Source organism: Anas acuta, chromosome 3 (assembly GCF_963932015.1).
Source record: "Anas acuta chromosome 3, bAnaAcu1.1, whole genome shotgun sequence".
NCBI lineage: Eukaryota > Metazoa > Chordata > Aves > Anseriformes > Anatidae > Anas > Anas acuta.
The window spans coordinates 27,547,226-27,574,764 of NC_088981.1; the positions used below are offsets into that span (position 1 = coordinate 27,547,226).

Below are 27,539 nucleotides of genomic sequence, written 5' to 3' on the forward strand. Positions count from 1 at the left end.
TCTGCTACTGGTGTTATGCAAAGAATAGGAGCACAAAAGATAATGCTTGTGAATACTGATTTCCTGACTGACTTAATCACTGTGATAAAAGATAATGTCTCAGTACTATAAAACCCAACTTTTCTGCATGAAGTCAGTTACACTCAGCATAAATCTAGCTCATTCTGGGAGCTAAAAAAGGATGGTTATAAGGCTGCAGAGCAGATCTGCATTATGCATCCCATAGTTTCAATGAAACTTTGTTAAAAGAAATGAATTGACTCTGAGGCTATCATGGTACTCACCACACCTGCTGCTTCCCTTTGTATGATGGGATCATTAAAATTCTTAAACTAGTTTATTTAAAACTTCTGTTAATTGTGTGCCCTTCTCATCTCTTCTCATTCTTTTGCCCTTCATGCTTTCTCCTTTATTTTCCTCTTTCTTTCCTCTTTTTGCCTCTTTCTGAATTTGTTACTTTACGAACAGTGAATGGTCCAAGTGTGAATCCTAAGCATCTTCCTCTTCCATTCCCTGTAATGGGAGAGAAAGGACCCACATAAGTCTCTGCATCTCCATTGGAATAAACTAGCCAGTTATTGTTCATCCTCAGAACAGAAGACAGAGACTTAAAATTAAAAAACAATAACAGATCTGTAAATAACCTGATGATACTCTCATGACTGTACATTACAATACTTAAGTTCTATAGCAGGGTGTGAGTTTTGCATCAGTGTTGCAGTTAAAAGATGAGCAAATGAGACTGCAGCATGTTAACTACATGTAACCACATTTACACATCTAGTGGTGCTTTACAGAGCTGCGACTGTCACTCTAAATGGTTTACAAATTGATTCATTTTAGGCCACCCATTTACATGAAATAGCAAAAAATAACAAATTTACAGTCATTTTTATTGTTTAGTTTTCCTGTGTTGTTATCTAATTGTAATTGTTCTGTGTATTGTAGCAGTAAATGTGTCTTACATAAATTGTTTTAAAAATACATATACTGTTATTCTTAATTACTTTAATTTTACCTTCATAAATCTGAACAATAGACAGTTTCTCTTTACACTAAATTCACCCTGTGGTTGTTCTACCAGAGGTGAAAAAAAAATATTCAATTGCAATCTTGAAATATTATTGTTTTCTCAGTGCCTAATGATACCCTTTCAAGCCACCTCCAAGAGGTAGTGATGTCAAACCAACTCCCTCTCAATAGAAAAATAACATTTCACGGAGAACACATTAATATAAATAAAATAAATTTAATTACTTATTGAAGGCTCAACATACAGAAAACACTAAAATATCAAACATTTTATTAAAAGGATGGAATCATTTTATGGAACTCATGTACATATTTCTCTTTTGTAAATATAAAAGTGCATAGATGTAGTGATCCTTGGCTGAAAATGAAATTTTTAACATTGAAACAAACATGCTTTTGTAAGGGCAGACCTTTGACATAATAAGACAATTTATTTATGCATTTATAGCAAAACAGAAATAACAAAAACAAATACTAGTATATATCATCTGTTTTCTCTTGGATTATGATTTCATCTAGAAAACAGAGTGGACTCTAGATGTACTTTTGGAGCCAGATTACCAGTTCTGACACTCTAGAAGGGTACATGAATAAGGAATTTGTCTCTTCAAAGGCACTGGCACAAACACGTCTATCACTTATTTCAAGTTGAGGTCACTGCTCCCTACTCCCAGAAAATAGCTGACAGCTGCATCTGGTGTCTGATTTTGTTTTATTTAAATTTTTGTTCTTTACCATGAGATCAATATCTGATAGTACTGGCAGTCATTCTGCATGTTGCCCATATACCTCTCAAAGATTAACCCCCAGAGGAATCAAGTCATTTCTTAACATTTTTTTCCACACAGCTTTTACCAAGTGCTTACCAATATAATGGATGTGGTAGAGAATTAACCCCCGTACTAGAAAATTATTTCTCTACCTTCCTTATCCGACGTGACAGGCAGCCATGTCCAGAACAGAATCCTGTCATCATTTGGTACCAGCAACATTTACAACGGTGAGAAAAAATCTCTGTATCTGTTGTGTTTGCTGATCTCTAAGTCTGGCAGTCATTACTCCCACTGCAACTTAGGCAGAGTTTCCCCTGCTGTATCTAACTGTTACTTTTGCCAAAGTGCCAGAGCAGGTTAAGCATTAACATAGGCTGAGGCTCCTGCTCCATGTACAGAAAAACTTGTACGCAGGATAAAGATCAATAAAGTACATATTTTAACAAAACACAAACATTCTCCTTTATCAGTGCCTGGTCCTTTGATCTGTATGATTTTTCTCACCACACAGCTCAATAGTCCCACCAGACAGCATGGAGAGAATGGCTTGCTGAGTACACATAGCCTTCTGGTGGCTGTTGGTTTAACTACAGCCCCAGTCATTGCAGATTTCACTTTTTTTTTTTCCTTCCTTGCAAACTACCAAGTCAGACAAACTAAACCCCAGCCAAACTCAAAAATTACTCTTTCCTAAGAGCTCTGTGCAGTGGGAGTGCTGGCAATTCAGGGAATAATAGGATAACTGAGGCTGCAGGAGTCTCAGGAGTCTCTAATCTAACCTCTTCCATTGCTCATCTGTCTACAGATTTGAAAAAAACTTTTCCTTATATCCTGTTTGAATCTCTTATTTCAGTTGACGCCTATCTGTCATCCTTTCAGCATGCATCACCCTGAACGTCATGGTTCCATCTTCTAGAAAACCTCTTCACTGCTATTGGAAGGTCGCTATTAGGGTCCCCTGAAGATTTCTTTTCACCAGGCTGATCAAATGCAGATCCTCCAGTCTCTCTTACAGGCCAGGTGTTCTGAACCCTGACAACCTTGATGTACCCCACTGAGTTTACTCCAGTTTATAGGTGCCTTTCTTCTATTAGAGGTTCCAAAACTGGATGCAGTATCTAGACATGGTCTAGTGAGTGCTGAGTCAAGACACATAATCATTTCAGCCCACCTACCAGCCGTTTTCCACAGAGCTGCATCCCAGGCAGCCAGGGCCTGGCCTGTTGTGCTGTGTGGTTCTTTCTCCCCAAGTGCAGGACTTTGCATTTAATCTTGTTGAATTCTCTAACACTTCTGTCAGACCATTCCTCCAGCCTGACCAAGTTCTTCAGAATGGCAGTCCTGTCCTTGAGCCTACAGACTGCTCCCGCCCAGCTTGAAGTTATCTTCAAAATCAACAAAAGCGCACTTGTCACCTCCTCCAGGTCACTGATAAAGACAGATGGATCCCAAGACAGACCCCTGCAGAACTCTGCTTGTTACTGGCTGCTAGGTAGAGTAAAACCTACTAAACATTATCATAATCTTTAAGAAAATTCAGAGTAAAAACATCCATCAACAAGCTTGGCACAGATGCAGAGATGTCTGTATTGTGACCAAAACCAGACTGCCTGCAGAGCTTCAGATGCAGAATTACCTCAGTATTTCACAGCTTAATATGGCTTCCTTGGCAGCCCACTGGCACTATCACTGAAACCAGTCTCCAGCCCAAATAGTCCATCAGTTTCCAATGACTCTTCAGCTCATCCTCATAGTGGCTTTACTTGGATGACATTTACTTTTGTTCCATTTTCTTTACTGTTATCATCTATTTGTTGAGTGTCATCACTGGTGATAATAAAAATGATAGAGGAAGAGCTAAAAGTGACTTTCTTCTTTGGCCTGTCCCCTCCTTTTTGGGACATTACTATTGGTCGTATTGGTTTGTCATTCTCTTCTCCTGGGGTCTCTTTCGCAGTCCTCTGGAATCTCATCAAGCGAAAGCACAGGAGTTGCAAAAGGCATTGTCGAAACTGTAAGAGAAAATAAACAGAATGAAATTACAATTTGCTAAGCGTTCACTATCATATATGATCCAGTGAAGACAGCGATACAGTAAATAACTCAAAATAACCTATTGTTCTGAGTTGGTTCCAGTGCCATAACAAACAAACAGGCTTTTTAGTGGGCACTTTTTCCCATACACGCTCCAAAGGATTCAATAGGATCACGTGGCCAGTAGAGGGCACCGAAATGCAATCTAATATTTTACCATCAGCAAGCTCTGCAGTCAACAAAGAACAAGAATAAGCCCCAGAACATGCCATAGGTATTTTCTCTGAGTATTCAAAAATCTAGCTTGATCTAGCAGGGGAAGAATGTTCTCAGAAGCACTTCACAGGAGGATGTACAGGGAAGGAACAAAGGGGGGGAGGGGGAGGTACAATGAAAGTGAAGTTTTCCATTTATACAACTCCAGAGACCAAAATTTTAACAAAAGCATTTAATAATACCAATGTAAAATAAAGTTTCAAAAGTTGGTAACACAAAACTATAACGTTCCCTTTGAATAGGTAAGGAATGGAAGCCTTTCAGCTAACTAGAAGCCACTTATGATACAGGCAGTCTATTCTACCTTGAGACTAAATAACACAAGGTTTTCAGTAAAAGCTCTTATCAGTAAATAAGAGGACAATTCCAGTAGTACCATTGTTCTAAAAGCTCCAATTATGGCCTTCCCTTCACAAAACAGAGCATTCAAGTTCAAGGGTTAGAAGATGCATTCAGTAGTTCCACGTCTGTGCACATCTAAAGCTCAAATGTGACTCTTTGGGGAAATTCTCTGGTTTTACAAAAAGTGTATTAAAAAAGTTATTAAATAACTCATAATAAGACATGTCTGGAATACTTGGAAAGCACTTACACACACACACAGTAGGACATCTTTCTTAAACGCCTGCTATTTGGCTATTTTAAAAATTACTCTATATTATCCTGCATGGCCGCTGACTTCATCTAGTTGTTATACAAGAAGTTCTCTGGCACGTTAATATGGAACAAAGCTTTGGTATAGAAAATTAATCCTACTCTTACACAGGGGAGGCAGGTAGGTCCTGTTGGGAAGGGAGCCTAGGAAGATGGAGAAAGGTGATCTGGTGTTATGTAAAACACAACAGAATGGTCATGTGGAAGCCCTGAAGTTTTCAGAGATAATGTGGTACCTCTGAGCAGCATGGATGTGAGAAGGCACAAGCATGTTAGCATAGGTCAGATATATGAAGGATATAATAGGGAAGAATTGGTTTATTATTCCTATAAAAATACAGAAGGTAAGCAAAAATAAATCACTTTGGTCTTAATCTGGAACTAGAGGTGAGTGAAAAGCATTTCATGATGCATCTCCAATATGTTTAGCTGAATCATTCTCTTTGTGTCTATGACTTTACTGGCATTGTGCCTGCTGTTGGTTTGATTTGCTTCCTGGTATCAGAACCTACAAAACCTTTTTCAGATTAAACTAATCAATCTGACATCCAGGTACAAAGTCAGAGCCACCATATTAAAATGACCCAGCTGAAAATACTCTTTTGGAGCATGACTGTTGTCAGGGTCCTAAGCAAGGCTCCGATGGTCTGCAGCCCCTTTCCTCCCTCTGCTCCTCCAGGGTTTAGCTCCCCATATCCAGGGCTAGCTCTGATATCATGTAGCTGTGTAAAAATTGTGAAATATGTTCATCTGATTCGTGTCAGTACGAAACAGTGCTAGGGCCACATGGTATGATGAATGTGACCTTCTGTCTTACATACCCTTGTATAACCACAAGTCTAAGAAAAACAGAGTGATTAATGTACATGTATGTAGTTCTTGTACCTTGCAAAGGAATGTTTTAGCAATTCGTGACAACAGAGAGCTTGAAGGGAAATGTATTTCTAGGCTTTTCCTTGAAGTCTCTGATACCTGGGGAGGGTTCAGAATAGGCTATTATGACTATTGCATGGGACACTATGCAAGTCTCTGGTATCCAGCCAGCAGATTAAGGAGACGGGGGAAGCTGAAGAACGACTAAAAGACAAAGCTTGCAGGGGACGCTGCACAAGTCTCTGACTTGCCAAGCTGGACAAAGGAGAAGAACAAGAGGGAGGAAGACTATGAGCCTTCAGCATGAGGGACCCCCGGAGACTGTTAAGCATGCTCCAGTAGGAGGGTTTGGATTCTGGAAACTAATTATAATAACCTTGTTGTTTTTTTTTTGAAGTAGTAATGAATATGTGTTAGCCTAGGAGCATAAAAATCAGCTGCTTGATGTAACTGGTGTGCATCTTGGTGGAGCAGAGACTCCCGGCGCACCCAACACTGTCTGCTTACCTCTACTCCTTTAATAAATTGTAAACGTTGATTATAGTCCTATTTTGAAGACTGAGCCATTTATTACACAATGAATCAGCCTGCCATGAAAAGAGCAGTGTAGGAAGAGCTACAAGATGCCACACTGGGGGCCTCCTGCTTCCACTCAGGAGCAGCACTGACAGTCAGCTTTGCCCTTGGTCCTGGCCTAAGCTACACTGCAGCTATGCATTTGCCAGGCCATCCATCAGGCTGATTGGACCCATTGACTTGGCTGCCTTGTGTCTGGACTGCTGATTGGCCCTGGCTGTTCCCTGGTAATTGCACACGAGTGTAGGAAGTCACAGAAAATTCCACCTCTACAATAAGTTAAAGGTAATGAAAACCCAGGGAAGTCCTTCTGGCAATCATTTGTTTTGTTTCTTTTTAACCCTTTGTCTACTGATTCTACTATACTTAAATTCCAGATATCTTTAACTATATATCCTTGATTTCAGAGGTTTACAGTGTGAAGTTACATTTCTATTTAACATTCTGGGTTATAGTGAAGCTATTTTAACGTCTAAACAAATTCACCAGCTCTGCTCAGCTACACTCAGTAGTCATCTTTATAGTACTGATGATTTACAGAAAGAAGTAAATTACCTGGTTCCACATCTTTTACAAGCTAGTGATAACTCCAAACACTTTCACTCTTTCTCTGCTCTGTATAGCAGCAAAATAAACTAGTTTACACCATTAAATCAGCAGTCTGCTTTTCAAAATGAAGACTATAAAAGTAGATGGAAAGTTGTTTTTCCTTATAGATAAATACACCTTCTTAACCATAAAAAGGTATCTCCAAAATGCACTTGACTGTCATCCATATGAGATTCTGGCTTTGAATAAAATAAAGCTCTGAGAAATGTTATTGGTGTATTTATTTATTTTTTTCACCAAAATTGCAAATTCATCAAGACAGAAATGATCTAAAACAGTCTGTCAGATTTTGTAAGATGTTTATTTAAAAACCAGATGGAAACATTTTAAGAAAAGAATGTTTCACTTTTGTACTTATAGGTTACCTTTTTAATACTGTACACTTAGAAATTTTTAAATTCCTAAAAAGTTATAATTCTTTTGTCACTATTTGAGATTAAACAAAATTTCAGTGTCCTCTTTCCACTCCCCTCCATCTTTCTTCCAGATACCAACTGAACAGATACTTACTTCTGCATTCAGTGTTCTATGCTTTCCATGGTTGAACACCTGAGAAGTAATATATTAGGAGCATGTGTTCCTAAAAGTTTTCTAGGCTTAAGCAGAAACTGGAATATGGATAATGGTTTGATTTCCTGGTATTTTAACATTAGTGAAACACCCTCACTTAATACTCACTTTGCAAAACCCTAATGTCAGATTGTTAACAGGCTCTCTCTCATGTTTTTGTGAGCACACTTATTTGAAACAGTATGCTGTGTTGTTCAATCTTTGTGTAAGCATAATGTGTCAGAGAAGCAATGGTCTGTTTTTCCTGAAAAACAGACATTGGACATTCTGAATTTTGTCTGATGGACTTCTACTGTTGTAAAGGAATGATTCAGATAGGATTTTCTAAGTGTAGCCCATTTTCAGGGTAAATTGTCAAAACCAAATGCTTATAGTTTCAGGGGAAGAGTTCCTTCCCCTCCCTTTCGTATGAATGCTCACCTGTATAATTCAGACATCTAAAATCCAATTTCTCATAAACTATTACTTTAAGCACAATCTGCGTTTTTAATTTACTAGATTTTTGGCCATTTATCCTCGCTGTTCAAAAAATCTAGTCAGAAAAATCTAGTCTTTACAGATCAAAGTAAATCAGATCTAGACTCCACAACTGTGGCACAGGCTACTGATTATTCAAATAACAACATTTTTCATGTACCTACCTTTCTACTCATGAAAATATAGATGACTGGATTATAAGCAGTGCTTGACTTGGCAAAGAAAGATGGGATGATAGCTACTGTTGGAGTTACAAGGTTGCCGTAGCCATATGTTACTAGAAGGGAGACCACTGCATAGGGCATCCAACAAATAAGGAAGGTAGAGATCATTAAGAAACACATCTTAGCCACCTTCTTTTCGTATTTTAGAAGTCTGATCACTTGAACAGTCTGAAAATCTTCCACACTGCGAAGCTATAGAAGAAAAAGGAAAAGTAAAAGCATTGAATACTTCTTCTTTAATTTACAAATAATTAATTCACTAACAGTTTTAGGTACAGATGTTATACACTTTTTTTTTTTTTTTATCAACTACGGTTCTTCTGCAAGCTTGCAACGTGCTTCCCAGACTTATTGTATACATTAAATAATGTAAAAACTTTAGAAAACTAACTTGCCTTCATCCATTAACATAAGCAAGTTCAGATTACATTTAGCAGTCCTTAGTCTGAAAACTTAGACAATCCTGTAAATTTGTTTCTTCCCTCTGAAGATAGTTGATAACAATTTGATAAACAGATTTCTCTAAACTGTTCTGCCACTGAGTTTGTTACCTTGAAGTTATAAAATTTCTATTTAATCAGAATAGTAGGCAGCAGGTTCCCAATGTCATTTGTGTGAATCTGATAAAATGCAGAAATGATGGGACACATATGTGAACATCCTCAGCAATAGCTGTCAGTTGTGCTGATACTGTTGACCACAAACTTGAGTGGGTCTGTTAGACTGATTATCCACAGAATATTAAACATTATCAATTCCTGACCCTGAAGATCCAGACTGAACATGGTTGCCTGAACATGGAAACTGGTTTAACAGAGCTTAGTCTCCTCTTGGAAGAGTTTTACAGGGTTATCCTCTCAAGAGCAATGAAGAGGAGAGAGAGATTTATTTAATAATAAGAACTGAGACCAAAGATTTTTCCCCTCTGTTTTAAGGAAGGATCTACTGTCAATCAGTGGGCAGGAACAGTTCCCTAATCTGCCTTTTATTTCTAACTCACCTGTAACTCACAAACTACTCAACATATAAGTCTTGGTAGCTCTAGTCTGGTTCTCTTTCAACCATACACCCTTTCCAGTGGTCCCTGACATGGCTAAACATTAAGGTCCTGAAGTTTGAACAGGAAGTGAGAGTGCAGATTCAGGCTCTGATCCAAGTTTAAGAAATGCTGGTACAATACATAACTGAAAATATTTGATTAAAAGGAGCCTTATTTCCATCAACTTACCATTCTTACTGCATATAGAATATGTCCATAGCAATAGGCCATGATCACAACAGGTACAACCAGACAGCCAAGAAAAAAAAAGAGCACAAAGGAGGTGTCATTGGGGTCTTTTGACTTCCAGTCCACCGAGCAACCTAATCCATGAATTTCCAATGTGTATCTGTTCCAGCCCAAAAGAGGTGCTCCAGTCCAGGCCAATGAATAGAGCCAGATGTATGTGATAGCCCGCCAGGACCAGGAGAAGTCAATCACTTTTGCATGGACCACTCGAATGTAGCGTTCATAGGCGAGAACAGTGAGAGTCATAATTGAAACAATTCCTGTAAGAAAAGTAAAGAAAATCAATTAAATCATTCACAAACATTGTAAAATGAACCCAAGTCCTCTTGATAACTTGGTGGCAAAGGAAACATTTAATTCAAGAATAGTTAGCTCATATTACGAGTCTAACACTAATAAGCTTTTTAGGTGACACCTCAGTAATCGTTATCTCCTAACTCAAACAGTACTCTAATTTCAGAGCTACTCAGAGTAGGGTATTAAAATCTGCCCCATGGTGTATGGCGGACAGAAAGTAGGACAAATAAAAAGGATGACTGAACTAATACTTTTTCCTAAATGTTAGTTCATTAAGTGACGGATCATGCTCCAAGGTTTTTTGTTCAGTTTTGGTGATTTTTTTTTCCTTCCTTTCTTTTAAGAAAAAGCTGCCATATTAAAATGTGATAACAAACAATAACACTGTTATGAATCAAGACAATTCAGAGTTGACACTGACATCAGGGAAAGCCTTCAAGAACTGGGAACACTGAAATACACTTAACACTAATAAAATGACTAGCAGAATTACAACGACTATCAAGATTTCATGCAAGTCTTTCTATTAAAGAAAAAAAAAAAAAGAAAGAAAAGCGTTACGTAGTTGAAGGAGTCCTCTCTGGAAGAGATCTGTTTGAGTTTCCTGTCTTGCAGGTATCATAAAAAAAATACCATAGTCCTCATTTCAATTATTTCTGCATTCTCTGTCCACCTCAACCACACTACACACTTAATGTGTCAAGACAGAAATGCTGTTATTTTCAGCTCTCAGCATTATTCTATCCAGACACTTTAATGAAGTCAAGGAAATTCTGTCCTGAGTAGGACATAAGGATATCAGTTTCAATGGTCTATGAAATTTAATGATAAAGAGCAAATCTGCCCATCATGCACATGCCAGTCAACTGAAATCTCTGTTAAGATTCAAACATCAAGCTCATATACTTTTAAACAACACAGCCTGAACACAAAAGGGTTTCACAGCACTCTGTGTACGAATACTTGTGTCTGTATACTTTTTATCTAATAAGCAGCATGGGTATTTATCACACATTCCCACAGTGTTTCATTTTTTCAAGTACATTCATATTAATCACAATATTCATTTATACAGGTGGGAGAAGGTTAAATGTGCAGATCTTGCTGCTAGAAAGAAAATAACCATTTTAGCAGTCAAAAACCTTCAAAGGATATCACAAACATCTCATCTCACTTAAAAAAAAGAATAAACATTAAGGAATACAAATCAACAATTTGAGCACCAGCCACATAAATTTTAGGAAGACTACTAAAAATAACAAAATCTAGGGAAACATTTAACCTCTGTGTCAATATGTTAATCCACAAAATACTACTAACCAAGTATCTCACAGAAGGTTATGCTTTAAGAGATCTGTAAGAAAGCTGATTTGTCCTGCAAGTATCAGAGGATTTTTAATTTATTTGTAAGTTCATGAGTTCAGAAATCTTTCTTGATTAACAGAAAACCGACGTGTTTTTGTCATTTAATTATACGTCTTCTCCATTCTGCATCAATGTGTATCCAAAGCATGTCTGACAATTTCAGCAACATCTTTGAGAAAGAAGCATTGATTAGCGCAAGTAATTCTAGAGTAGCCTCATGGATAAACCATTAAAATGGGATATGAACCAGGTTTCAGATCTGTGAATAATTTGGAGTAAAGACTGGAAACCTTGTATGTTAGTTTCTTACCTACTGGGAATTCCAGCTATATGGGTATGCACTTTGTGGCAACAAATTCCATTATGAGGCTGCAAAGCTGTAAAAGCAGAAAAATGCCCAAGGACCTTATACAGCTCTAAGTACCAAGGGCTAGGATATGCTTGCCACCTCCACACTTAGCGATGCGAACATAATACAGTGGCAGAAATCTTCAAAACATCTATTAAAGCCTGACCTGCCATGGTCCATGTGCAATGTGCACTTTGACAGTATGCAGCTTTTTCCACATACTATTACTACTTTTGAGTTACAACCAAATTTCTACATAACAAAAAAAATCTTCATTGAGTTACCTACAGCTTACTTAGGTAATTGCCTGAACCTCTGCTGCAGTTATCCTGCAGGTGGGAAACTTCTCAAATGAGCAAATTATAGTTAAATTGAAGCAAGGAAGGGAGAATTTATACATTTCAGTAGGTGAAATTTAATTCAATTGGAGATTTTAGCTTTGATGTTAAGGGATGGCTTCAAGCAGCAGTTGTGATATATTCAGCAACCTACACAATACTTCTGGAATTTTGCAGTTATAATTAAAAAATGAAGGAGATGTACATCCTTTTGAGCTTACTTTAAGTTTGCTACTTTTTTTTCCTGTTGTAATGCAGGATTCAATTAAATATATTCTATGTTCCTATTAATGCCACTAGCAAGATTAGAAAAAAATGACATCTAAGACAGCTAAAGAATAATGGTTTTGTATGTGTATATATATACACACACACTCACACAGTCACAGTGTTAATGAAGTAAACCAGAGCTTTTCCACAAGAACTATCTAGTTACACAGTTCAATGGGCTCAATAAAAATAAATAAATAAATAATTCATTTTGAGAACATCCCCAAATGGATTTAAGAGTTCATTTTCTTTAAGTTTTCATACCTGCTTCTAATAAACTCCTATCCCTGACAGATTTATTTGCAGAAGTCTTGCAGTCAGTCTGTAATCAAACAACTTTTCATCTTTAGAGAAAACAGTTTGGGAATCAATAATAACTACCAAATAAGCTTGCCACATACACACATATCTGTTTGTCCTTGAAGCCAAAGCTGTTATATCAAAACAACTTCTATAAAAGCTAATCCTCTAGATTTGATGGGTTTTTGTTCTGTAAGATTACTAGCTGGTGATTTTAGATAAAAAGCTAAAACTAGAAACAGATATATAAAACTTTACCCTTGCATTCATATTTTGTTATATGTAGTGTTTATTTCATTTTTATACATCCAGGTTTTTCCCAACAAATGTCAAATAAACTCTAGAGAGGCCAAATGAAGTTTATTATGGTTGATTGCAAACAGTTCATGAGTGAATCCTGCATCCTTCACTCAAGCAAAATTAATAATAAACATTAATAGGGCCTCTGTACCTAAGAACTTTATCCATTCTCCTCTTTAGATCTTAACTCAAATCTTTCAGAATTATTTCTTTCTGAATCTTTTTCTATATTAGGCTCCACTTCACTGTCTTTTAATGGCCTTTCTAATGTGAATGATTTCTTCTTTTAAAACATTGATATACTAGAACATTTATTTTACATCCTAAGAGATCATTCTTTATGGTTTGTTCACAGCTCTGTGTCTTTGCCCAGCATTAACACTATACCCTCACGTCAGGAAGGATGGAGGGAGTGGGTGACAGGTCAAAGTTAAAGGACTTAAATGTGGGATTGTATACAAAGCAATAAAAAGCATCAGTTATTTGCAGTTCAGAGAAGACTGTTAAATTCATCCTGATAATAAATATATGTTAAATATGACGCTGAACTGGTTGAACCATCTATTAAAAGTCCATTTAATGGATCTGATGGGATATCTATGCTGGGCATTAAAGATTCTCTGCTTCTCCTGTGGTCATTAAGCCTTCTTGGCATAACCTATAGTTTCAGGCAATTAGGAGTAACAGATACCTGTAGCCACCTTAATTTTCAAACAATATGCAGGACACCATAAAAATCATAATATAGTTTGGATGAGAGATTCATTTCTAAGTTTGAGGAAATATGGCCTTAATTTCTGTACCTTTCTACTCATTAAACTTTCAGGCAAATTTGAGCTGTAGTATCTCATTAATTTCTCTACTATAATTTATTTTCTTACATATTCAGATCTAAAATTGAAAGGCAACTTAAAATTAGGTTCTACTGTAAATAAATAAATAAATCCAGAATGCTAATCTCATCTAATTCAGATTAAAATAGGAGTAAAATCAAGGTTTAAACATGTATTACCAGCTGCAGTTCCCCTCTACTCACAAGCAAAGGGTTGAAAACAACTTTTCTAATGTGAGTGAAAAAACAACCTTGTTCTGGATCTCATAGCAAAACACAGGGGTTTTGTTTTGTGTCCTGTCTCTGCACCCCTGTCCCCCCTCATCCCTGTCCCATTCCCCCACCCCCTCAGCATTGATTAACTCTTAATATTGATTTCTCTTTGTTGAAACTAGCTTTGATGTCGATTTTCAGAAAGATTCCAGGAGCTGAACACAAAAGAACAGGTAGAGGGTAAATGTCCTTTAACTACCCATATGCTGAACCACAGAGGCTGGCAAGCACGTACCTGGTGACACTGGAAATAATCCTTAGTAATGAAGGTATCATAAGCAATTTATGAGACTATGTTCTGTGAGGTTGAGGCTTCCCGGGCCTTGGGGGGGAAGGTAGCAGTGCTGTTTTCAATATTATCTTGTGAATGGCTGCATGCATCTGGTATTTGGATTTACATTGGCTAGTGAAACTCTGTGCAGATCCTCTTTCATACATGATGTGGATCATTTCTTTGAAAGGCTACATTCAGGGAATTTCACATGTCAAATAAATAGAATATTCTTCAGATATATAAAGCGTCTCTCCAGACGCCTCAATGCCCCCTTAGTGCTGAGCTAGCAATTTGAGTGGAACAATACTCAAGTAGAACAGCAGGAGCTGTCAGCTGACTCCTAAAATTTTCAGCTGATAATGCAGGAAAGAAAGAAACTCTACACAATGTTACCTAGAATAGGCACATACAGGAAAAAAATAATCTCATGCAAATAGAAGATTTCTCATTTTCTCAAAGATTCTCTGAAACCTGTTTTCAGAGATACCCCTTTCATGTCTCCACAGTTGCACACACATACCTGGCCCATCTTCGTTATTTTTGTTTCAGTACTGCTGCCAATTAATATATTGCATATTGCACATTTCAGTGGGAAAGGATATAAATACATAGTAGTAGCAACTACACCTACTGATTTTTCTTTGTATACTCAAAAATCAAACTGAAAGACAAATCTATAACCACTAAGGATCTCAAGTCACATTTACCATTAAAGAAGTGAGAATATAGCCCGTTTCTCCAAGGATATGTATTAACTGTTTCAAGTTTCATTATTGTGATTGAGATACCTGTCACTACTTCTACATGCCACTTTCTGCTGTCAGTCCTGTCAATTAATTAGTCTAAAATAGCCCCTGTGAAGCAACCACAAATCTTTGGTTTCAAGCCATTTAAGTTAAAGAGGACTCCATCCATCTTCCTTTCTTCCCCATCAGGAAATCAAAATATGTGAACTTTCAACCAAGTTTGGTTGGCTGGTAAACAGCAGGCTGCACTGTCTGTTGTAGCCACTGAATTTAAAGGTGTTCCTTGAGTTAAGCCAAATCCTGGCAGGGATTTGTCAAGAGCACAGAGATGCAAGGCTTCTTGTGCTGTCCCCACAGAAACACAGTGCTTTATGTAATGCCATACTTTGATTGGGATCAACAGTGGCAGTTCTCACCTAGAAGAACCTTGCCTTTTTTAGCATGGGATATACACACATCTGTTTTCTTGCACTGCTTCCAGACACCTTTTGTAAGACCTACGTACATGCAAGGCTACATTCATTTTCCATATACAAATCAAGTTTTGTGGCCCAGTGCAGAGGAACATACTGAATTTTACATTTTATTATTATTATTATTTTATTTTCTAAGCAGCTTTTCTGGGAAATGATGGAGATTTCATCCAGGATGAGTTACACATTTTAATATGATGAACTATGTGCTGATTAAAAAAAAAAGTGTTATAGAAAGCCATTAATGGTTATTATTTGGATATTAGACCCTAGTATGCAAACCTTTTAAGAGCCATACATGAGAATTCATTACTTTGACTCCCATAACAAAAATATGCATTTCAAAATGTTTTTACCTGAAGCTATTTATTCTTGAGATCTAGGTAGTATGATTCAAGACTAAGGCCCAAGATCCTGAAGATTGATTTAACTTACTAGTAAGTCACAGACTTTCAAACGCTTTCTGAAAGACTCAACTGACCAATATTTATAGATAATGCTTGTCTGATCCACAGATTTTCATTTTAGAATACTCCTTTCTTCAAGCACTGATTATAAACACTGTGTTAAGGAACTACGGATGCTATTTTAACTCTGATTTAAGCCTGGGCAATTGCATCCGCATTAGTAAGATCATTCTCATTTAAATTGTGTAAGTTAAACATAGCAGAACAGAAGTGTATTCTTGTTTAAGCCAGTAGCATACAATTTCTATGTTGCAGCTTGTACTCTTCTCCAGTAGCAAGCCACTGAGAATTAGAAATGGATGGTACGCTATTTCTTATAAAAAAAAAAAAATCCACAGGAACTATTTTTTTGTTGTTGTTTGTTTATTTTTTGTTTTCCTGCTGGATACTGCACTTGGTATAGGTATCATCATATCTCATATGTAACTTTCTATTTATTCTGTTTGTCCAGAAGTCATGATACATCTTATGATACATATTCTTGATACATCATGAAATAATTCAAGCTACACAGTGTAGGTCATCATGGAGAAAAGTGAAACACACATATCAGCTGCAGTGTATCATTCCATACAGTGTGTCTATTCTGATTTTAAAAACATTAATTAGAAAGCAATATTGCAACACTCTTCAGAAACAGATGTGTTAGCTTCATCTAACAACACCCATAGTTGCTCCTGCCTTCTCCCTGCAATATATAACTTACTTGGATTCTGTTTGCCATACTGCCCACCAAAACATGGCTTGCGATGCAGACAGAGTGGGTATCAGATACACATTCCTGACAACTGAGCAACTCTGCAAAGTAACTACAACATTTTCTGTGATTCTATAGGAAATGGACTCTCTGTCATGGAGCATAGTGATAGGACAAAGAATAATGTCTTTAAACCAAAAGTGGTAGATTTAGATCAGATAAGTGAAGAATTTCTTCCCTATATAGGGTGGTGAAGCCCTGGAACAGGTTACCTAGAGAAGCTGTGGATGCCCCATCCCTTGAGGTATTAAAGGCCATGTTGGATGAGGCATTGGGCAACTTGGCGGTGTCCCTGCCTATGGGAGTGGCAGGGGGATGGAATTGGTAGTATTCTGTGATTCCATAATACAGCAAAGAAAATTCACTTTTGAGACAGACCAAGGCTTCTGTCAAAGACCGTATTATTTTTCATATCAGTTAAGACTTAACCTGCATCTCAGTGCTGAATAACTTGTTTGCATGTCTTAGAGGAGAAAACCCCTCTTCTACAAGCCCTCCTCATCTCCTTCACAACGGAACAGCTAAATGCCATCTATTCAGTTGAAACAACTTATTGTCCATGGCAAGACAAGGCATTACTACACTATTTTGTATTACTTAATATATAACCAAATCTATTTGAATTCAGCAATTAAGTTTTAGAGTATATTTTTGGTGACAACTATGTATTGTTGCTTATTTTTCAACATATTTTAGCATCCATAGCCTAATCTAGATAGGTGAAAAAATCACTTCTCCTGGACAGAACACATTTCCAAGTACATTTTATATACACCTCTACTATGAAAATAGCGTAGAATTAATCACCTCCTCCATGTTCAACACTGATTAATTCACTTCAAATTGCTAAAAATTGCTAAAGCTGAAAGCATGCTTGCTGATCAAGTCTCCAGCTGTCTGTAATGCAAGACCCTAAAACCGTCTGCCGAGTAATAGAAAATGCTTTTAGTGATATTAAATCAGTGCATATAACATGTATTGGTAATGTGAGACAGGGGTACAGGGTATCATTCTTTCACGGCATGTAGAAGGAGCCTTAGATAAACCTGTGGATGCACACTTCTTTTGCACACATCAAGTTCTGCAACAGTCACTGTCAGTTAAGAGTCTTATTTGTCTGTGAAAGGCCAGAAAACACACAGATTATTCACCTTTAGTGTGTTACTCTATAATTAAACAAATAGTTACTTCAGGCAAAAAGAGTAAACTTCTCTGTTAAAGAGACATTTGGGTGTACTTAACTGTCAAGCATCTTCTCTAGCTCTTATACCCAAACATACAAACATACACTCAATGATAACAGAAAACCTTCTAGGTACGAGTTGTGTAACTAAATCAGATTTAGGGATTACCCAGATCTCTACTACTTGCAGCTTGGTTGACTACTACAGACAGGAAAAGAGTTAAGGTTTTATGTAAAGAAGGGTTGGCAGGCTCAGTGGGACCGGCACAGAGTTGACTGCACAACTCTGTGGAAAGGTGACCTACACAGCTTTAATACATCACTTAACTGAAGTAGGTATTTTATTCCATCAGGACAGCACAACTGTTAAAAATCAGAAGTCAGTAAGCTAAACTAGATAAGGATCACTGTCCAAAACATACAACTGTGACATCAAAACTTAAACTTGTCAGTACTCATTTGATGAAATGATGACAGTTTTGCACTCTGGTGAGCAGATTGTATCCACACCATCCTCAGCACCTATACATTGTAAAGGTTAAACCAAAGTTCAAGTCCCAGAAAAAACATCCAGCAGTAGCACCAACAGCAAGCCCCAGCCTGCACAAGGAGCAGAAATTGCTACATGGGCTTGCCTAATTGTAATGTTATGATAATGCAAATGTAGACAATTGCAAGGAACATAAAAATAGCTGATTGTCTGTCTAGGGATAAACAATCTGAAGCTATATGACTTCTCAACAGAAAAGCTTTGAAACATGCAAATTTGCTTACAGTGCATAAAGTCTGGATCTCAAGTGCCTCCAATTAGCTAGACTGACTGGTAAAATGAGAAGCACTTTTGCAAATGAAATATTCAGATGCTCTGATACAAAATTCCTAGGAGAAGCATAAGAGAGAGCTCCCTTTGCTGTGACTTTTTTTTTTGAAAAAAGAAAAAAAGTTGTCATTATGACGTAACAAAGACTTCTGAAAACGCAGATGTTACCACTTTGTTTTTTAATCACATACTCCACCTATAACAACATATGTAAAAATTATAAATACAGCTGCATGATCACAATTTTCAAAGTCAATTCTGATTCTGGATTATTAACTACAGTAACTGGAAAGAATGCGATTTTCAAAACTTGTTAAGAAATATCCCTGAGTTTAAAATGAAAGTCGCAATTGTTTTAAAGTAGTTTTAATTATGTGTCTTAAACTTGTTCACTATTAGGGAAAATCATAGCTTAAATCACTGCAAACCTATGTTGCTCAAGACTGAAGTGCTATAAAGTCAACGGTGAATATAATGCCACTATTTAAAATTGTTTCCATTCATCTTCCACATGGAGGCTGTTTGAGTTCATGACACAAATACTTTTGTTACCAGAAGTAGCTAAACACAGAGGTAGGCCAGGATCAGGATATCAAGTTCTTAGCATAAGCTGCAATATAGCCACAGAAGGGGTGGTGCTTTTCAACCTTATACATCTCAAATTTAAGAGCTTTCCTTCAACTTGTCATTTATAGATCATCTATAAACTATAGAACTATTTCTGGAAGGCATGTCCTATGAGAAGAGGCTGAGGATACTTGTTTGTCTAGCTTGGAAAAAGAAGGTCAAGGGGCAGCCTCACTGCTCTCTGCAGCCTCTGAAGGAGGGGAGGTGCCGATCTCTGCTCCCTGGTCAACAATGACAAGTTGCACCAGGGGAGCCTCAGAATGGACTTCAGGGAAAATTTATTCACTGTGAGGGTGGTCAAACACCAGAAGGGGTTTTCCAGCGAGGTGGTTGATGGCCCATGCTTATCAGTGTTCAAGAGGTATTTGAACAATGCACTTTAACTTTTGGTTAGCCCTAAAGAGGGCAGTCAGTGGACTCAATCTTCATAGGTCCCTTCCCATTGAACTATTCTATCATATTAACCACAGAAGACAGCTTAGAATATCGGCTGCTCTCCCAAGAAAAAACAAGATCAAAACTGAACAGACTTTGGACTGGAAGGGTACAGAAAACTTCATACGACAAAGTACAAGCTCATGCAAAAGAATGTAATCACTTTACAGTAAATAAACAGGCTTTCGTCATTCCACATGAAGTAGCTGGACTGTGTCCAAACCCAGCAGACAAACCTTCATCAGTGAAGTAACCTGATAGTATTTGTTATTATGATTTAATGGACTTCACAGCCATGGTATCGGAACTACCCCCACTTTATTCTAGAAACGTCTTTATTAGGTCACTCTGGTTTACTTAAGTTGAAAGCTACAAAGCTGCAACTGTCTTGCTTAGTGATAGCCTTTACTTTTAAATGTCAATTTAAAACAGTTGATTTCACGTGTTTTCTGATCAGTGAGCATACTCTTTCTTCCCAAAACTTCTCAAAAGAGGGTTACACTGTAACAATCATTGCTAGTTACTATGCACACAAGACTTCATTGCCTTACCTTCCCCTCCCCCCAACCTCCCGTCAACCCTTACTTCAAGAAAATAGCTGACTTGGGCTTTTATATTCTAGAGAATATAAAAGTCTATTTGTAAGTGTAATACCTAGTTACTCTGAATGAAATCCCCAATGCGTCTCTTCACCACCACTACCACCAAAAAAGAAAACACCTTCAAGGCATTGCTCTCTTCATAGACATATTAAGTATTGAAAATAGAAGCTGTGGTGGCAATAGTCCAGATGATAAATAGCTGAACCAACTCAGGAATATCTAACACTTTAGCTTAAGTGGTGCACTTACTCTCCACTTCCATGGAAAAGACTCCACACACAAACATGCGCTTTTCTAATACATCATAAAAAAAATTCTACTCACTGAAGCACACTATATGAGACGAAAATAACATTACCAAGCACAAGAAGATGTGGTTTTGCAAACCAAAATGCTACTTAGATCATTCTGTAATTAAGACCCATGAGTTTGCCTACTTTTCTTTGTAAATAATCTTTATATAAGAAAGCAATGCAGGAAAGCATCAACATAAAATATAGTGACCAAATAGTGACTAAATAGTGACAATATAGTGACTAAAAACCAAACATTAGAAGACACATATGATCAAGCATTTTGCTTCCCAATTTATATCTCATTATTTCTACTTATTCCATCTTTGGAAGATAAGAGATGATTACTATGGTTTACTCTTTTTTTTCCCCCATTACCCTTACTATACCTCTTATTTTTTGACCTATATACAAAATACCATCATTCAAAATTTTAAGTATAACACATTAGGGATAAAGATAGTAACTGAAAGATAGTTAACTTCTCCTGTGTATGTTTAACGTTCAATTGCCTGGCAGAACCAAATAGCAAATGCCCAAGTTTCTCAAGTATTTGAATGGTCTGACTGATATAGTCAGCCTTACGTTAGCTGGGTCCTCTAGTATTTCCCCTCCTAACACTAGGAACAAATGTTTAAAAGCTATGCACCATTAAAATTATTATGCAATACCAAAGCCTGCACAAAGGTCTAACTACAGCCTGAATCCACCTGCCTCCCAAGATCCAAGATTTTTGCTACTGTATGCAGCAGCAGTCAAATGAATCACGAGGAACCACACACCTTCATCCCAAAAGTCTAAAAGCACACTTAAGTGCCACATGAAACAAAGATTAGGCAGGAAAGCTGCAATCCTTACAAGAGACATTAATTTACCTTAATAAATCCAATTTTCAGTGAACACACATTTTGTGAGCACGTGCAGTAATCCACCTCTCAGTTGCACACCTCTGATAGAAAGAAAAAGAACTTTAAAATGAACTTTTTGTTCCTGGCTAGCACTTGCCTTCACCGTTATAAACACAATCCTATAATTTACCTCACCCCCTATCAGTAAATGAATAAATATCTATATTCTTTTTAACAGGCTGCATGTCTGTTAAATACACAGCTGGACTACATTCTGCTCTTTTGCAAACTTCCGTAAAGGTTAAGTATGAATCTCAGAAAAGAACACAGAACTGTTATGTGGGGGGGGTGGGAGGGGTTGTGTTTTGGGTTTTGGTTTGGTTTTGTTTGTTTTGGTGGGTTTGTTTGTATGAAACTAGTGGAAGTACTTCTACAGTGCTGAAAATCCCCTTTCACAGGAAGCAGTGATTTGGCAAATAGCACTCTGACACTGTTACAACTGAAAGATAATACTTGAGTTTCACATAGGGATAAACAAAAAATAAATAAAAAATTAAGGTGCTACCATGTTTGGGATAGTTTTATAGACCGAGAAGTCCAAACACTTGGGGAGGCTGCACCCCTCCTGCTGTAAAAGAGCACGTTTAGAGTAAACCTTCAGTTTTCTATCAGCACCACTGCTGAAGCTGTGCACGTTCCTCACCCAGAGGCTAAGGCATTTCCCACACAGCTCTCCGTGCCAAGTGCCTCCATCGGGCTGGGCCGGGCTGAGGGGGCGGCTGTTGGTGACAAGAGGGGAAAAGAAGGGCAGCACCCACCGAAGAGGCTGTTGCTGAAGCCGTCCCAGACGCAGCCGGCGGCGTCCCAGACCCAGCGGCTCCTCAGGCAGGACATGAAGGTGAGGCTCACGCCGAAGACGGACACCAGCAGGTCGCTGAGGCTGATGTTGACGAGGAAGAGGTTGGTGGGCGTGCGGAGCCGCTTGAACTTGTAGTAGAGCACCAGCACCAGCAAGTTGTTGCACAAGCCCAGCACGCCGATGGTGGCGATGAGCAGCGCCAGCAGCTCGTAGGTGCCGGCGCTGAAGGGGGGCCGCTCGCCCGGCGCCTCCTGCTCCGCCGCGGGGGGCTCCAGAAGGCTGGTGGCGGCCGAGCCGTTCCCCCAGGGCATGGCTCACGGGCTGCCGGAGCCCAGCCGCAGCGGGGCTCATCCCCTCCGAGCTCCCCGGCACTACTGCAGCCCGGTAACTAGAGCAGCAGGAGGAGGAGCCCTCTCCGCCTTCCCGCCCACGGAGGGCGAGCCCTCAGGCGGTGTCGCCCGTGCATGCCGTGAGGTGCTGCCGCCGGGCGGCCCTCAGCGGCTCCGGCTCAGCCCCGCCTGTCGGTGAGCAGCCTGGTTGTGACCGGGATGGGGCTGCTGCCTCCTCTGCCGTGAAATGGTCCGTGTGTTTCTGCTCCCTGAAGCTGCTTTCCTGAGCGCTTCCCGCCAGGGAGCTCCGTGTGGGGCAGTCCGGCTTTACGCCGTGCTTCAGGAACGGGTGGAAAGTGCTGAGCCGCTGTTTGGACTCCAGATGTCTCACCAGTGACACCGCCCTCCCCTTCCCCTCTGTGGACGTAGTTTCTATTAAGACTGGCTTTTTTATTATTATTTTTTCCCTAGTGAGTCTGAGTTTGCGGTCTTTGCTTACGCGTCTAGGAGGTGCAGCAGAGGAGGAAGGTGTTTGCCCACAGCCCTCTGAGATGGCTGCAGCAGCTGCATCTTCACAAAGCAACTGGCAGCATCATTTTCGATTCCCAGGTAAACTTACGCAAGTGAATTTTTTATTTATTTATTTATTTTTTGGTCAGACACCATGAGGCAAGTAAGTCACGTCAGGTACTGAAGCTAACACTATGAAGTCACCTATTTTTATATCTTTGTTTCCAGTGTGTGTTGTGCAAAAATGGTATAGAAGCCTGCCTTCCTACAACTGTAGCTGGTAGTAGTCAAGGAGTTGAAGTAACCCCCAGCTGCGCTAGGTTAGCTGTACTGTCTCCAAACTGAGCTTTTATTCCTGAATATGTATGCCTGTAATTTTTGCTCAGCCAAGCTTTAGGCCTAACACACCTTGCCAGATGAAACATCAGTCTTCCCCACAGGAAGGCCTCCAGTTTATTTGCTGACCCACACACATTCTTATTGGAAGTCAGGTGCATTAAGAACACCGATAGGGGCCAGCCTTCACTGGGATCAGACAAAACTTTTAGTTTAGGCCTCTTCTTAGTTCAGCTTATATGAAGAAGACCAGATATGTCAGCTATAGACGCAATAGAATTTTCATAGGAATGTGGCCTGGCAAACAAATAATACCTGCTTGTTTTGTGTTTGTTCGTTTGTTTGTGTTTTCCCTCTGAACATAAATAATGGTGTTAAGAGGGATGATAGGAGAATATGATTCCTTGTGGACTGAAACTGAAAACACTGGTAGTTGAGGTCATTTTGATGTCTTTCAAGATGCCTACATGAACACAAATTATGGGCTTGCAGTGGCAATTTTATATGACAAACTAGTGCTGTAATGCAATGGGTCAGAAAAGTAGAACACTAATTGAAGTAACCATTCTTATCAATATAAACTTTATTTACAATATTTTCAAATTCATCAAATATGACATAATCAATAACTGAACCCTAGTTGTAAAACATAGTTGTCTATTTCTTGATCACTGGTCTTCCGTCTTTTCTGTTTACAAAAGCCATAGGAGCAGACATCTTTCTCAAATTAATTATATTACCCCATACACACATCCCCCGCCCCCAAAAGATGGATTAATAGAACACGTGACTTCCTTCCAAAACTTCCAGTAACTGACCTATGGCACCTCAGCATGTACTTTAAGAGAGGCATAACTCTTTAACTTTCTTTATCAGAAAAAGGGAATTACCTGTGCATGACAGACTATGTGCAAAAATACCATATTATGGGTTGTTTTAGAATCAGCTGCTGCATAGTAAAAGTCTCACAATAATAATAAGACATGGCTGGGCCAAATTAATGATACACATTATTAAGAAAAAATCTCTATCCTCTGCCCTTAAAAGAAAGTCTTATATTTAGTGTGCATCTTGTTTTTGCTGCACAAAATGAAAAGAGAAAAAATCTGGTGAGGCACAGGGTAGAAATTTAGTGAGGAAATAAATAAATTTTAGACAATGTACTGCTCATCAGCAGATTCCATCATATACTCAGGGTTTCTAAGTAGTTTTCCAACTATAGCACCTGACAAAAGTACTCACTCTAGATGTCTTCTGGTTTTCTAGAAAATAAGAAAAAACAAGTCCTGTATTATTACAAAAAAAAAAAAAAGTCCTTGCAAATCCCTAGGTGTTCCTATATCACTTCTGCATTAGTTCTTTTAATGTGTTGTCCATTATGTACAAAGTACATGGAATGGTAGAATCCGTTGGATGTAGATTTTCAGATGACCAGCATATATATGTGTAGATATACATGTATGCTTACATATGTATACAGAAAAAAAATAAAAGCTAGCTATTAAAATAATGCTTCAAAATTAAAAAAATCATAGTTATCTGGGACTGACTTTAGAAGTTCTCTGACTTGGCTGTATTTAGACATTGAAATGTTTCAGGACATCAGAGCATTGAGTGTCAGTCACATTAGAGGTGAAGAATGAAGCGGAGTGCTCTCTAACCTTGTGTAGGAGTAGAAATAAAAACCCTGTCATATTGACCATGACTCCCAGTCTTCACTATATGATCAAAAATGTCAGTGAGATATTTTCAAAAAGTGAGCACACTGGGTGGTGGAAGACAAGTGTTTTAAGCAACTTGAGACATCTTTAATTTCCCATTTGTTCATTACCTTATATTTTGCTTTTACTCATTTTCTCTATTATCATTATTATTATTATTTCTGTTCTCTATTTTCTCTATTATTTCTCCTTTATTTTCTGCTAGCTTTCTTCTGCTTTCAATTCACAGGCTGTTTCCCATCTTTTGTGACAAGCAGTGTGAGAAGAGAGGCTTTTGTCCATACTCAATACATTTGTTTCAGGAATCAAATGGTGCTGGGATTTTGTTTCTTGTTTTGAACTCTAAAACTTATTATTTCAAAGGGTATGTTAGACAGCTAGACTGCAGTTTCTGAAAGAAACTAAGTAAATAACCAGTCTTCAGCTTTTTAATTAGGATTTTGACGGCCTTCTGCTGGTATTTGATTTCTTATATATTCTCTTTGCCATTCTTTAGCTTTAAGGGCAGATAAAAACCGAATGATTATTCACTGCATCTATACATAGCTGCAACACGTATCTGCAGCACAAGGAAGAGTTTATGGACAGACAGGTTTGTGGGGATATTTGTTTTTTCATTTATTTTTGTGGCTGAGCTTGATCTAGACCACAATCAGAGACTGAACCCAAGTATCCTACACACCAGAGCCCAGAGCCTCTTTAAGGACAACTCAGGTCATTTTAGAGCTATTGTGTTTTCTTTTGGACTGTCATTTTACTTGGTGACGATCTGTCTTTAAGTTAGACTATTGGAAAAGATGACTGGCAACCTGGTAGCAGGCAGGGAATAAGATCTATCACTTTTTGCTGGTTTGTCTTCTGCAGTAGCTTAGAGTTATCTGTTTTGAACTGGCAAGGTACATGGTTAGAATTTTAAAACTAGCACACAGTTTCATAGACTTCTGGTAGTTCTTGAGATACAAATTGAAAACGATTGATTTTTCTAACAGGCTGCCAATCCAGCAATGAGTTGGCTGTAGCTGTTCTTTGTGCCTGCTGTACAAAGTATCATTAACTTTGTACTGATCCGAGAATTTACCAATCGAGAGCAACGTGGTTGCACAGTAAGAACGGGAGAGTTGGGAAGTTTGACTTCTGAATGTATGTTACCTCTACCGTATCCAACGCTTTTCACAGTATCAGTAAGGGAGACAGGAAAGAAAATGCTTTTTATTCATTTAATGCTACTGTAGACTTACTAATGCAAGGACTTCCTGTTACTCATCAATTTAATATTGAATTTGTCTCTTAGACTTAGCTTATCTTCTAATGTAGTTCCTCTCTTCTCTACTTTTGTTTGTCAGTCTATTCAGTCATCACATCTTATTTGAAAATTGTGCTGTACATTTTTTGGAGTTTAAGCATTGAAGACAGCAGAATTAGCTGGTACTGAAAACAATGGTACTTTATTTGGGATTTCCACATATTTAGACTGAGCAGTATAACAAGAAATTCCTTGGTTGTAAGAGAAAAATATAGTTTTCTGTTCTTAACCTTTCCATCCTGTTAATTGAGAAATGAGAATATAATGTCGTCATACAAGCTTAGATGACGCAGAATGGAGAAATTAGTCAATAGGACACACTGCTTAACAAGGGTTCAGCTTGAATCTCCATAGGGAATACACCATACCTCTAGCCAAGATACAGTATCCAACCAACCACCAAGTGTCTTGACACACTAGTGAAACATTTTCCTTTATAATGGCTGGAGAATTACTGTAGGAACTAGCAAAAACGCATCTTCAAGCTATCCCTCCCTTTACCAGGAGTCAGTACTGCTTTCCTCTGCACAATTCTCTTCCTTATTATAAACAAAAGATGTACTCACTGTGGTTGAGCAGGAATACCTAGCAACTTTTGTCGTCTTCCCAGTGGAAAAGATCACTGCTGTTTACATGATATTTTCCAAGTGAGTGTGATGACTATGGTCTTTCTCTGTTTTTGAAGAAGTGGTTTTGTTATTCTTGAAACATGGCTGATCACTGTCAATCCTTTAGATGGACACAAAACATATACAATACAATTCCTCCTTTCCTTTCAACCATAGAATATCCACAAAGCAGAAATTCCACGTGCAGCAGTTCAAGCAAGCCTTGAGCAATGAGCTTGTCATCCACCTTGGATGAAGTAATAGAAAAGCTGATGTGGAGATAAATAGCTAAAGAACAATACAAAGAAATTGATCAATGTAATCTAGTAAAAAGTGGATCTAATGAATAGACTGAAGTTCATTGTTTGAACAGAGTGCCAATTTGCATAATGTTGTATTGCATAGCAACGTGGTTTCAGCATTATTTTTTTTAAGAGACTGAAAAGCTGAAAAATGCAGAAAAGAATCACAAACATTATTTTGAGACCTGAAGGAAAATGTTGGAGTAGGAGATACAGAATTCAATGTATTTTAATTAACAAGAGAAAAATGGAGAAGTAAAATCAGGTATAAGGGCTGTAGTAGGAGAATATACCAACAATTTCTCTAAATTACTGAAGACTTTACAAAAACTGTCT

General features: G+C 38.2%; 1 protein-coding gene across 2 annotated transcripts; it reads right to left on the bottom strand.

Annotated features, from left to right (window-relative positions):
- Positions 1 to 324: 324 nt before the first annotated feature.
- Positions 325 to 22,641, bottom strand: OPN3 (opsin 3). 2 transcript variants are annotated; one of them, XR_011094656.1, is made up of 5 exons: positions 22,054 to 22,641; positions 9,327 to 9,646; positions 8,039 to 8,290; positions 3,442 to 3,817; positions 325 to 513 (listed from the first exon to the last, which is right to left on the bottom strand). XR_011094656.1 is itself a non-coding variant. In XM_068676288.1 (4 exons), the coding sequence occupies exons 1-4, from the start codon at positions 22,403 to 22,405 to the stop codon at positions 3,554 to 3,556; spliced, it is 1,188 nt and encodes a 395-aa protein (XP_068532389.1). In that variant the 5' UTR covers positions 22,406 to 22,641; the 3' UTR covers positions 1,117 to 3,553. The 2 variants fall into 2 exon arrangements, 1 of the variants encoding a protein (XP_068532389.1); XM_068676288.1 differs by lacking the exon at positions 325 to 513 and having other exon boundaries at positions 1,117 to 3,817.
- Between the last annotated feature and the right edge of the window lie 4,898 nt (positions 22,642 to 27,539).